At 34.1% G+C, this 13,808-nt stretch overlaps 1 protein-coding gene across 32 annotated transcripts in view; it reads left to right on the top strand.

The window, feature by feature from the left end:
* The window catches only part of HDAC9 (histone deacetylase 9), a 1,013,161-nt gene that overhangs the window by 651,410 nt on the left and 347,943 nt on the right, over positions 1-13,808 (top strand). For 23 of the 32 annotated variants that reach the window (XM_077856623.1, XM_077856624.1, XM_077856625.1 and 20 more), the window contains one exon: positions 557-820. In XM_077856623.1, coding sequence (XP_077712749.1) covers positions 557-820 — 264 coding nt within the window. Of the gene's footprint in view, positions 1-556; positions 3,198-13,808 lie in introns of those variants that run through there. The other 9 variants (XM_077856648.1, XM_077856642.1, XM_077856647.1 and 6 more) reach the window with 1 other exon arrangement.

Raw genomic sequence — 13,808 nt, 5'->3', positions numbered from 1 at the left:
AGTGCATATAAGAAGATGTTTTATCATTTGACCCTTTAGGTATGGGAAAATAAGATAGATGAGGACTTAGCATTTGTGCTTGTGTTTTATAGTGGTTGACATTCTCAAAAAATGAGATTGTGGAAGTTTTTCACTACCTTTCCATTAATTCCATTACACTTTATTTTTAAAGAAAAATATTCTCAGGTTTATTTCGATTACATTGTCTCAGTACAAAGTGTACTTGTGAAAGTTTTAGGATTCCCATCAAAAAAGCTTATTTACCTTTCCCCCACCATTTTCTAAGTGTGTTAGAGAGTAATCCATTAAAAAAAGCACTTAAAGACCTCATTTTCTGCCTACTACACCAATACAATATGGAAGTGATGAGACTTGCTTCAGATTTAGTATTACTTTGAGGAAGTTTGTTGCATACAAATTCATTCTGAAATTGATGTCCAGAAACTAGACATCAGAAGGTACTGAAGTAGAGTCATTAGAAATAAAAGTGTGTATTTTGCTTCTCTGTTACCACCAAGAACTATTGAATTTTGAACCCCTGAACACTCTCTTCTAGCTGCTTTCGAAATCTATTGAACAACTGAAGCAACCAGGCAGTCACCTCGAGGAAGCGGAGGAAGAGCTTCAGGGGGACCAGGCGATGCAGGAAGACAGAGCGCCCTCTAGTGGCAACAGCACTAGGAGCGACAGCAGTGCTTGTGTGGATGACACACTGGGACAAGTTGGGGCTGTGAAGGTCAAGGAGGAACCAGTGGACAGTGATGAAGATGCTCAGATCCAGGAAATGGAATCTGGGGAGCAGGCTGCTTTTATGCAACAGGTAATAGGCAAAGATTTAGCTCCAGGATTTGTAATTAAAGTCATTATCTGAATATGAAATGCATTGCAGGTTTTGGTAAATGGATATTATTTCCTATCTGTTTATATTTCTGAATGATTTGATTTTAGTGTTTAAGGATTCAACTTATTGCAGATATATCTATATAGAGATTTCTCTATATATTGATTTCTATATAGATATCAAGGTTTCATTGAAACTCCACTGGTAAGGAAATACTTGTGACACTAAAATTATACTACATAAGTATACAAGTAATGAATAGGCTTTAAATTCATCCCAAAGCCTGTCACACCAGTTACTTCTAAGGAAAACGAACTCACTGTTATTTTTAGTTTATCTGTTGAGATCAGTGACTGCTGGATATACTCACCCAGTCTGATCAATGAAACATTCTATTAGTTCTTGATTTTTTTTGATATGTAGAATTCAATTTTCACATTGTTGTACATAATGTATCATACTATAGTCTTGAACACTGTTAAAAGTAGTCTGCCCTTTCCTTCCTCTCTCTTTTTTGTTAAGTTAAATGTTCTGGTTACCATGCCAATAGTCCTTAGGTTATTGTATAGATTGCAATTGAAAATATTAGGATAGAGGTGGTTTTAAATATATAGATTGCAAAGTACAGCACTATTTTAACTATTACATTATGTCTCACCTAGCACTGCTCATTTTACTTTTATCTTGTGTTATTTGATGACATTGTCTATCAAAAAAGATCAAATGAAGCCAATGCAAATAGCGGCAAGAAGTAATGTGCAGCATTATGGTTCAACCAGATACTATATTGTATCTACAGTTGTAGAAAACACAGTGAAGGTATGAAGATTATCTGATACGAAGTCACAATCATGTTTAAAAGAAGAAGGTGTATCATATTTTATAATCACATCACTAGGATCTCTTAGGTAGAATTCCATAAGGACTTGGCATATACCATACCATTTTGGCAAATACAAATTTAGGAAAGTTATGCTTAACAACAGAATCTCCTTGTATATAACACACCTTCAGAAGGACTGTGTCCTTTGATGCTATGAAATACAAACAACTTTGAAGGCAACAGAAGACTCTGTTTATTCAAGTCCATTCTTTGTCAGGTTCCTGCTGTTCTCCTACAGAAAACTGATTCTATGAGGCTGAACAGGAAATGCCTTGTGGAAACAGGAAGTCTAAGTGATTCATGTAATGAGGAATGTAGGGGGAGAAAAAACGGAGGATAGTGTTTTACTCTTTCTGTTTTTAAAGGGCACTCTATGAATTGATTTATTGTCTAAGAAAATAACACCACAAGTAGGGAAATTGTTAAGGAAGCTTTTCACTCTGGAACATTTCCTTCATACTCCCTTTTGATATGTTTACCTTGTTTTATAGGTTTACTTTTGTTAAGCTAGTTAAAGATTCGTTGTATTAAGACCCCTTTAAAATGGATCATCCAAATTGACCTAGAATCTTTGTGAGGTTTTTTTTCTATTAAAATATTTATATTTCTAAATCCAAGGTATTTTAAGGTGTAGTATCCTGTTTCAAAGGAGATATAACGATTTTGCCAAATGTAGACATTGTAACCACTGTATGTTATTGGCACGTGTTGTTTACATTTTGCTGTGACATTTAAAATATTTCTTAAAAAAAAGGTCACTGCTAAAGATACATTATCCTTTTTTAAAAAGTCTCCATTCAAATTAAATTAACATAACTAGAAGTTAGAAAGTTTAAAACTTTTCCATATAATGAAAGTCCTTCTGATAATTTGACAAATAGCTATAGTAGGCAACTTTTCCTATTACCAACATATTTTGGTTAGTATATTCCTTAAGATTAAAATGACTTTTTGTCAGTTGTTTTGCATTAAAAATATGGCATTCCTAAGATAAAATTGTATATTTTTTCCATCTCATAAATATTCATTTTCTTTAAAGTCTTTTTTCAATCTCATAAAAAAAGGGATAGTGCATCTTTTAAAATACATTTTATTTGGGGAGGAACATGTGGCTGAGCAGACTTTTGTATAATATTACTTCAAAGATATGTAATCACAAACAAAAAAAACCTATTTTTTATAATGTCATTTGAGAGAGCTTCATCAGTACAGTTGGTGGACATTAATTGTTTGAATTTGATAGTCTTTGAATTTAATCAAGAAACTACCTGGAACCAGTGAAAAAGAAAGCTGGACTTAATTCATCTTAGAATTAATTGATAAATGTCTCTTTTAAAATCTACTGTATTTATTATAATTTACACCCTTGAAGGTGATCTCTTGTTTTGTGTTGTAAATATATTGTTTGTATGCTTCCTTCTTGCCTTCTGTTATAAGTCTCTTCCTTTCTCAAATAAAGTTTTTTTTAAAAGATCCCCTTTCATACATTTGGCTTTGTGTAAACTTGATATACTTAATCGGATCTGAAGCTCATGCGCTAGGTCTCATATACCAAAATATATTGCCATTCGTTGTTGAAACAAGAAAATGAAGATATTTTGAGCCGTTATTTCTCATACCATTAAAAATAATAAACCCAACAATGATTTAAACTATTTATGTCAGCCATTATCAAATAGCAGACGTGTAAAATTTGCTGCCTTTTCCTTTTCCCAGCGTGGCCTCTTTTTCATAATATGTTATCATGTTTGATGTCAACTTCCAAATATAAAATCTTATATAAATAAATGTTAATTCTTAACTTTGCTCAACTTAAAAAATCATTTTAAAAAGGTTAACATAATCCCTCCAATGTAACAAGCACTCAATAAATATCGAAATAAATATCAAAATATTACAGTGACAGACTGACCTACAAGTATAAAGTAACAGTACATAAATGTAAAGAGAAAAAAAACTAATTAAATGACCTCCCTTTTATGGAAACAATTATTATAATACTAGTGTAAGGAACAAGGAGCATGGCTCAGGTAAAGGAAACATAGACATCTATGCACCGTGACATACCTAGCTCTTCCTCGCAAACCTTAAATCAGTCAGTACTTCATAATGTGTCACTGTGTTTTTGTTCCCATAATCTAAACTTTAATAATATCCTACAAATTAAAATTATCCTAAGTCACAACAATATTGCATTAGATTATTAAGAATTCTGGAGCTAATATCATTGACTATTACAAAATGGATTATCATTCCACAATGCCATAAGCCTGATAATTTGGTCAGAATTGTGGGAATACCATTAGTTATAATTTCCCAAGAATTGCCTTTGGACTCTTATAAAATTGAGTAACTTGGTACCAGATCCTCAAAAAAGAGTTGGAGGAACCAATTAGATAATGGTTTTATACTGTATATCTGATTTTTGAAGTGTAAAGTGGATGTTTCAATAAAAAGTATCAATCTCATGTTAAAAACTTTTTCTTCAGGAAAATAATTTTTGTCAGGACTTGGAATAAATAAACATTAGATTTCCTAGTCTGGCAGTAAAAATCCACCTTCTCATTGGTGAAAGTGGCTGCTGAAATGGAGACTGGTTGCTTTTCATAAATCTGAAAAGGATTGTTTTTAAGAAATTTTTACTTTGCTTTATACTTTTTTTTTTCTCTAAAGGATGTTAAAAATGAATTCAGACACTAACCATTTTTTTTTTTTAAACTTAGTACTCAACAGATGTTTAGGTCAACAACAGTATTTTTTTTTATTTGGCATTTCCTTTGTGATTTTTTTTCAATAATGGAAGCACAGAATTGTGGGTATACAATTGTGAATTAACAATGATAAATAATCAAGGTCTACAAATTATAATCAATTATAATCAAGAACTTGAAGATGTAAGAGGAGGAATCTGAGAGGTAGATTACCATTCCTTTTAATATTGATAATCCCTCCATCTGGGTTTTAAAAGTATGGGAGAGCAATCAAAGGATTCTGGCAAATAAAACAAGATACTGGGAATGTGACTTTTTAGAACTTCTCTATTAGGATTTGAAAGGTTTTCTACTCTAATTTTATAATACCTTAAGGCTTATAAACTGTAAGCTTTAGACAGTATAACCTTTGGGGACCATCTTGATTTACAAAAAGATTTTGAGTTTTAACTATTGCAAACATACATGTCTAGCAATTCATTTAGTCCTCACAACAACCTTATGGGGTAGATATTATTGTCTCCTACAGATAAGGGCACTGGGGCACAAGAAGTTAAGTAAAGTTAAAGTCGCCCAATTAGTGACAGTCTAGCTTTAATTTGAACCCAGTTACTCTGACATCAGCATCTTTGTTCTCTTTACTACCACACTACATTTATGCAACAATTCTTTTCACATGTCCAGGTTTATTAAATCAGAAGTTTGTTTGTTACTCCCATCCCTCTCTCTCTCTCTCTATTCCTCCCCCCGCCATCACTATTTCCAAATTGTTTTGAATCAATTTTCTCTTAATCATTGCCATGAAGTAGATTAGGGCTCTTCTTTCGTCTAATGCATACATGAGAATCATCCTTGGACACATATGAACCATTTTGAATCATTAAAGTTTGAGAATTTCTTTATTTCTGAACAGAGCCAGTCTTAGAATGAGGCAAAACAGAATGCCTGCACTTGGAGTTAACTATTTTGGGGGAGAGAAGGAGAAAAAATTTCAACTAGCTAACAACTCCCCTTTGCCACTTACCGTCCTTCCCCAACCAAAGCCAAAAACTTGATTTCTAAGCAGTTAGGACCTTGCCTTTCAAACCCTTTTGACCTATCAAGGAAGCACTTGATAATCGTTCTGACCTAAAATAGTCTGTATAAAATGCCGGGAAAAGGAAAAATAGAGACATTTGTCTTAAATTCTTATCTTCCTAGGTGATTTTTCACTTGAAAGATGTATAAAAATCCTCTTGAGGGAGTTGTTGGCAATTCAGATTCTGACTGCATCTCCTAGAGGTTCTGATTCTGTTATCCTGACTGAGAGCCCAGGAGTCTACATTTTTCAAGCCCTTTGGGAAGAGTCTGGTTTGGAGATAATGTTCTGGAGCTGTCCAGGGGCCCTAAACCACTTCCTGAAGCATGGCCTGCCTTTTAATAGCTTTTACCTAAGCTCCTTGGACTCTTCATTCATAGTTTCTAAAATAGATGATCTCTTATTTCTTGTATATTGTTCTGTTTCATCTGCCTTTTAATTCAGCTATAGGTTATTCTCACTATATTTACTGCTGTTACTGCTGTGATAATATCTGTCCTTTTGTTTTATTTCTCTCTTCTAATTTACACAATTGCTTAGCCTATTTATAGAGTATTTATTCACCAAGACTTGGCAAGTTATTTTTCTTCAGAAGTTCCAAGCTATTTGTTGCACATTGCTTTTTGTTCTTGTGTTTTTATTGAGATAAAATTTGTATAACATAAACTTTATCATTTTACCCATTTTAAAGTATATAATTCAGTGGGTTTTGGTATATTCATGATGTTGTACCACCATCACTACTATCTAATTCCAGAGTATCTTCATCAACTCAAAGAATTCCTGTACCAATTAAGCAATCACTCCTCATTCTCCCGTCCCTCCAACCCCTGGCAACCACTGGCAACTATTTTGTATCTCTATGAATTTGCCTATTGTGGACATTCCATATAAATGAAATCATATATTATGTGGCCTTTTGTATGTCTGCGTAATGTTTTCAAGATTCATGTGTCAGTCCTACACCCATGTTTCCTTCTGAGAGGTTTAATTTTAGCACTTACTTTTAGTTCTTTGATCTGTTTTCCAGTTATATATACTTTAAAAAATATTCTTCCATTTGAGTTATTTTTAAAGAGATGGGAACTTAATGATTGTTGGGCTCCATTTTCTCATGCATCACCTCTGTTTTCCTTATTTCTAGTTGATCTTGGTCTTGCTTTTCTGCCATTCCTGTGGCTATCTCTTGTTACTTCTTGGTTTTTGAGGTTGTCCCTTTTCTTTTTCTTCCCAATGAACCACTTAAATGCTACAATCTTGCTGTTGATTGTATCTAATATAAACTGAAGCAAACATTAAGTTTGTCTTTCCTTTAAGAAATGCCTTTTCTCTGGTGACCTTTAAAAACTAAACCAGAGTTATTTTTTCTTCATTTATATGACAGAATTCTGTCCTGGTTAGTCATTTTTACTCATGTCTACTTTGCACTTAAATTTTATGTTGAACCCATGTTTGCAACTTAGTTTGATCTTTGTGCCTCTGTTGACAGAATTTCTGCAAAGACCCTTGTATTTGTACTGTCCAAGCTGGTAGCCACGTGTATCAACTGAGAATTTAAAATGTGACTCGTGAGTTGAGATATGCTTCCAGTGTATACTGCATACTAGATTTCTTTAAAAAAATTTTTTAAATTGGAGTTCGATTTGCCAATGTATAGCATAACACCCAGTGCTCATCCCAAGTGCCCCCCTCAGTGCCCGTCACCCAGTCATCCCAATCCCCCACCCACTTCCCCTTCCACTACCCCTTGTTCATTTCCCAGAGTTAGGTGTCTCTCATGTTTTGTCACCCTCACTGATATTTTCACTCACTTTCTCTCCTTTCCCTTTATTCCCTTTCACTAATTTTTATATTCCCCAAATGAATGAGACCATATAGTGTTTGTCCTTTTCCGATTGACTTACTTCACTCAGCATAATACCCTCCAGTTCCATCCACGTCGAAGCAAATGGTGGGTGTTGGTCATTTCCAATGGCTGAGTAATATTCCATTGTATACAGATTTCAAAGCCATAGTATCAAAAATATATTAATATCTTAAGTGATGATAATGTATTTCATTACATCCTGAAATAATATTCTAAACATATTAGTTTGTGTAACAGTATTAAAGTTAATATTACCTGTTTTCTTTTACTTTCTCAATGTGGCTATTAGAAAATGTAAGATTATACGTATCCCTTGGCATTTATGGCTTACGTTATATTTGCTATAGAAATGCTATTTCTATAGAATGCTGCTTTAGCTCATCTTCCTCTCATTTTATATTATCTGAACAGATTTCACTACATAGTTTTAGAAATCGGTGAGCTATCAAACCTGAACAAATTAATATTTGCTCATGCCAGAATATTTCTATTGCTTTTCTCAGTCTAACATAGACACATAAAATGTTAGTGGTTAGTGTTAGAGGGATATACACATCTTAATGGTTTAAGGGTTTAATGATCTCTTTTTTTCTTCACCTTAAGGACAACTTGAAGTCTATCAAGTGTTTTATTAATACTTACTAGCTGCAAAGACAATTCACTGGTTTCTCCACTCTCGTCTCAAAGGTTTTTAATTCACTATCTGTAAAATGTGCTGTTTTATCCGGCTTTTCCACTTCTGTTGATGTAACCACCCTTTAGACACTGGGCAGATTATCATGAAATCAACTCTGATTATTTCCTCTCTTTTATTTCTTATAAGCAATTGCTACTCCTGTTTCCATTTTCCAGGCCATCATATCTCTTTCTCTTTGGCTCTGCTTTCCCTGGTCAATACCTTAATTAATAATGAAACACACTCATTCTTTTATTAATGCAGTAGCCTTCTTCCATATCAGTGTGATCTCTCTACTAATTTGGTTAACTTACTGTAAAATACCCAGTTTTCACATTCTCTATAAAAGAACCTATAATATCTACCTAATTGTTTTATCTAAATGGTGTCATGGAGTTTCTGCCCTCGTAATTCAGCCTTTATACTCAGACCAAGCACTCATCCCTCCAAGTCTGACTGAATCGCCTAACCATGCACAGCAAATTCCCAGCTTGGGCTCCAAGCCCATGAATTTCTTTTTTCTTTTCTTTTCTTTTCTTTTCTTTTCTTTTCTTTTCTTTTCTTTTCTTTTCTTTCTTTTCTTTTTTTTTTTTTTTCATGAATTTCACCAAACTTTTTTTCCCTATCTGGAAAACCTTTAACTCCCTTTTTAAAAAAACCTACTTTGCTTTTCTCCTTTATGCCATCTCTGATTTTTCCAACTCATCCTAACTCTTTAGTCAACTTGGAATTTGTTCTGTATAACTTACTGTATAATTTTTCTTTCATTATTACCTGTATGTCATGTCTTTTTGCCTTTTGAAGTCATTGGAAATATAGTGTTCCTAGCACCCCACATAGAACCCATAAAGTGCTCAATTAAACTTCATTTGAATGGGTTTTATTTTACATTTCTCTTTTACAGATTTCTTAATGCCTAAAGGACATTTTCTTTCATATTATGATTTCAAGCTCACTTTTGTTTTCTGTGTGAAATGGTGAATCATTTTTTACCTGTTGAACTATTTATTGTGTCAAATGTCCACATTAGTAATATATTTTTTACACTGGCTCTAGTGATATTAGTTACTATTTAATTTTTATTTTCAGCCAGGGGTTAATGATGGAATTTTTTTTTTAGTGAGTTTATTATTTGATATTCCCTAAACTGAAACGATTTGTCATAATTTATATTCTATATGAATGTAGTACTGGACACATTTTTTTTCAATTTTTTTTTTTTTAATTTTATTTCTTTTATAGTGGCTGCCTGTGCAAGCAGGGCAGGGCAGAGGTGGGGAGGGGCAGAGAGATAGGGAGGGGAAGGCGAGAAGCTGACTCCCAGCTGAGCAGAGCCCTGCCACTCCCCTTAGGACTCACTCTTATGATCCTGAGATCACGAACTCAGCTGAAATCAAGAGTGGGAGGCTTAATGGACTGAGCCACCAAGGAGCCCTGGGACACATTTTAAGATAAAAATACAGGATATCACGAAGTGCCTGAGTGACTCAGTCAGTGAAGCCTCTGACTCTTGGTTTTGGCTCAGGTCGGGATTGCCTGGGTCCTCCCATCCAGCCCCGCCTCAGGCTTCTGGCTTGTAGGAAGTCTCCCTGAATACTGACTCCTTAAAGATTGTCTCCCTCTGCCCCTCCCCCCATTTACACACACACTTGTGTATACACGGGCATGTTCTCTCTCTCTCGAATAGATAAATCTTTTAAAAAATACAGTATATCAGATAATTTTTATGGTCTTTATAGTACTAATTTTTCTATATCCATGTATTCTACAGAGAGCTTTTGAGAGGTAGAGTTTGGAAAGAAGAAAAAAGGATGCATATTAATCTTAGAGGCTAATAAATCAACTTCATCTTTATACATATTTAAATAAAGAAAAGTATTACTGAACATCGATAAGTTGTTTGTTTTAAAGATTTCATTTAATCATGAGAGACACAGAGAGAGGCAGAGACACAGGCAAAAGGAGAAGCAGGCTCCACGCAGGAAGCCCAACGTGGGACTCGATTCCGGGTCTCCAGGATCACGCCCTGGGCTGAAGGCGGTGCTAAACCCCTGAGCCACCCTGGCTGCCCAAGAACTGCCTTTTAGACAGAACTGCTGAGCAGTTACAAAGCTGATGCAATAGTCACACCACAGGAGTGGCAACTTCATCATCTACCGTCAGGTCCACCTGGAGCAAATTATTTAATTGTGCCAAGCCTCAGTTTACACATTTATTAAATGTGATGAACACTGTAATCTTTTTGTTGGGGTATTGGGAAGCCTAAATGGACTAGTCTATATAAATAACATAATAGATGGTAGCAAAATTGGTACAGAGTAAAAATCAGCTATTGCTATTAATGCCATTATTAATGTAGCATCACTAAGAACTTGGAACTTTAGTAACTTTCTTCTTAGTAGGAACCTCACACTCAGTTTAACTTTTTGATAGTGAATAACTTTCTCATCAGTAAGTTAAAAAACCCTAAAGCAGTGCTTCCCCACCTTGTTCATGTTCCAGCACACACAAAAAAGGTGATATATATACAGTCCCCGTTACTGCAGGGGGCAGTTCTGAACTTACTCAGCTGTAACCCTTTCATGATTTGTGGGGGAATTCCCAGGTTGGGATCTTCTTTGCGAGACTGAGTACATCCCCTTTCTCAGCTCCCTTTCCTTCCACCTCCTTTAGTGACCATTAAGAGAACCCCAAGAGGTTTGTTGTTGTTGTTGTTGTTGTTGTTTTTTAAACAGATTTCAACTAAGGATTCATCAAATTTAAAACAACACCAGGTAGGAATGACCTTCAATCCAAAAGACGTATTAAGAAAATATACTGGGATGCCTGGGTGGCTCAGTGGTTGGACTTCTGCCTTTGGTTCAGGGCGTGATCTCAGGGTCTCAGGATTGAGTCCCATGTCGGTCTCCTTGCATGGAGCCTGCTTCTCCTCTCTCTGCCTCTCTGTCTCTCATGAATAAGTAAATAAAATCTTAAAAAAAGAAAGAAAATATATTGACCAGGGAGACAGTCTTCTCATTAGCTGTTTGTGGCCAGCTCTCTTCTTGGGCTAATTCCCACCCCATTATCAGCACCAAAGCCGGCAATCAGGAAGCTCAACTCAGAAAAATTGGCCTTCCCTAGAAGCCTACAAGGGATTCTCTGGTTACATTTGCATTGGGCTCTGCCTTCCTTGGAGTCAGGAGGGAAAAAAAAGTACTAAACTTTTCTGTCTTTGCTTTTTAACAAATGCTCTGAGAATCTTTTTTTGGGTGGGAGGATTTTTTTCTACTCTCTGCAGTTGGGTGAATGTTAAACTTGTTCCATCTGGGAACAAGAAATCCTGCATTGATGCCTCCATCTTAGTAAATTGCTCCCTTGTTTTGAATAGATATCATTCCTCTCTTTTTTACCTCCATTTAACATGATAAAAACTAAGCTTACTCTACACTATTTTTTAGCATCTTAGCTATGTTTTGGTCATGACGGTAATGTATCAAATCCCTCTTTATTTATACTTTGCCAATCAAAGTAAATTTGACATTCAGTTTTCTGGTACATATTTTAAATGCTTTGATTTTTTGCTTGAATCATCTGACAAACTCATGAAAATATTCAACTTGATTCTCTTTTTTAAAAATATTCTTTGCTTCGTAGATTTCAAGTATCACTCTATATTGTATGCCTTTATAGATGTATACTGGTTAGTTGTATCTCAATATAATTTTCTTCTAAATATAGAAGCAGATGAAAAAAAATTTTTTCCCCAAGAGGCTCTCCTAGGGATTCAAAAAATCCAATTCCTAATGTCCTGGGGTTTCTCTTTCCATGATAATTTGAATTAAAATGTTGAGTTAAATGAATTAAAATGAGGGTTTTATTTTGGTTGCTTTAGCTCTCTAAATCTTATTCATTTTTTAATCTACTCTTTTGAAAAGTATATACAAAAATCCACTCATTATATGTGTACAGTGTGATGAATTTTGACAAATGTGTACATCACAATCTAGATATAGAATATTTATATCACTTCAAAGAGTTCCCTCCTGCTGCTTCTTAATCAAGCCCCCACCCTCCACTCAGCCCCAGGCAATCATTCATCTATATCCTGTCACTGTGCATTAGTTTTGATTTTTCTACAATGTCATATAAATAAATTGTTTGAAATGAATCCATTATATTTTCTCTCTGGATTTTTTTCCAATAAGAAATTGCTTCTAGGTCCATACATGTGTATATCAGTAATAATGGACTTGTCTTATGGCCAAATAGCATCCCATTAAATGGATATGTCACAATGTGCTTGTGTATTCTTCTATTGATGGAAATTAAGGTAATTTTCAGGTGTGGGTGATTAAGAATATAGCTGCTGTGAATACTCTATACAAATCTTTGTAGTTATTTGTCTTTATTTCTTTTGGGTGGATACCTACAAGTGGAATTGTTGAGTTGTGAGCTGTTTAACTTTATAAGAAACTGCCAAATTACTTTTGATTATTATTTTACATTCTCATCAGCAAAGTATGAGAGTGTTCCTATTACTAACACTTGGTACTATCAGATTTTTTTTTTAATGATATGCACTCTAGTGGATGTGTAATGGAATTTCATTGTGGTTTTATTTTGTGTTTTTTTGATGTGTAATGATGTTACACATCTTTTCATGTGCTTACTGGCCATTTGTAGAAGTTCTTTGGTAAACTGTTGATTCAACTATGTTGCAGGTTTTTTTTTTTATTGGAGAGTCTGTCCTTTTATTATTTTATTAACCAATAAAAAAAGAAGCATATATTCTAGATACAATCCATTTCTAGGTATATATGTCGTAAATATTTTCAACCAACCTATAGCTTGCTTTTTATTTTCAAGAGCAGAAATGTTTTAATTTTGATGTGTCCCGTTCTATCAATTTTTTCTTCTCTGGTTAATCCTTTAATGTCTTATCTAAGAAACATTTGCTTCTGTGTTTTCTTTTTCTAGTTTATTTTTTTTACAATTAAAGCAAAGAGCCATTTTGAGTCATACAGTTTTATGTATTCTGTGAAGAAAGGCTGAGGTTCATTATTTTATATAGGTGTCTTAAATTTTTCAGAACCAGGTTTTGAAAAGATTACTCTTGTTCCTTTGAATTATTTTGATTACTTTGTTAGAAACCAATTAAACATATATGTGTGAGCAAATTTTTGAACTCTTTCTCTTATTCCATTGATCTATATGTCTAACTTTACAACAATACCACAGGACCTAGGTTACTATTGCTTTATAGCAAGTCTTAAAATCAGGTAGTATGTTTTTCATCTGCTTGTTTTTAAGATGATCTTGTTGTCATTGGTTTTAAGCAACTTGATTATGATTTGGCTTTGACTTAAAGCAGGTTTTTCTTTCTTTCTTTCTTTCTTTCTTTCTTTCTTTCTTTCTTTCTTTCTTTTTTTCTTTCTTCTACTTTGGTTCACTGAGCTTTATGTGTCTGTGGGGTTTTGTACTTTTTAAATTTTTGGAATGTGTGAGATATTGTTTCTTTTAATATTCATTCTTCTTTTCTTTTGAGACTCCAATTACACCTAGAGTAGATGGCTTGATATCATCTCACCTCTCTATAAGTCTCTACATTTTCTCTTATTTTTTCTCTTTGTATTTCAGTTTGTGGAGTTTCTATTGCCATACTCATCTTTTCTTCTAGTGGATAAACTTTGTTTACTCACATCCAACAAATTCTTTAAAATAGTGTATTTTTCAGAGACTTCATTTAGTTTTCTTTTTTTTTTTTATTTAT

The sequence above is a fragment of the Canis aureus genome, chromosome 18 (genome assembly GCF_053574225.1).
Source record: "Canis aureus isolate CA01 chromosome 18, VMU_Caureus_v.1.0, whole genome shotgun sequence".
Taxonomy (NCBI): Eukaryota; Metazoa; Chordata; class Mammalia; order Carnivora; family Canidae; genus Canis; species Canis aureus.
Note: the sequence above shows the minus strand (reverse complement) of the source record. Positions and strands in the feature narration are given on the sequence as shown.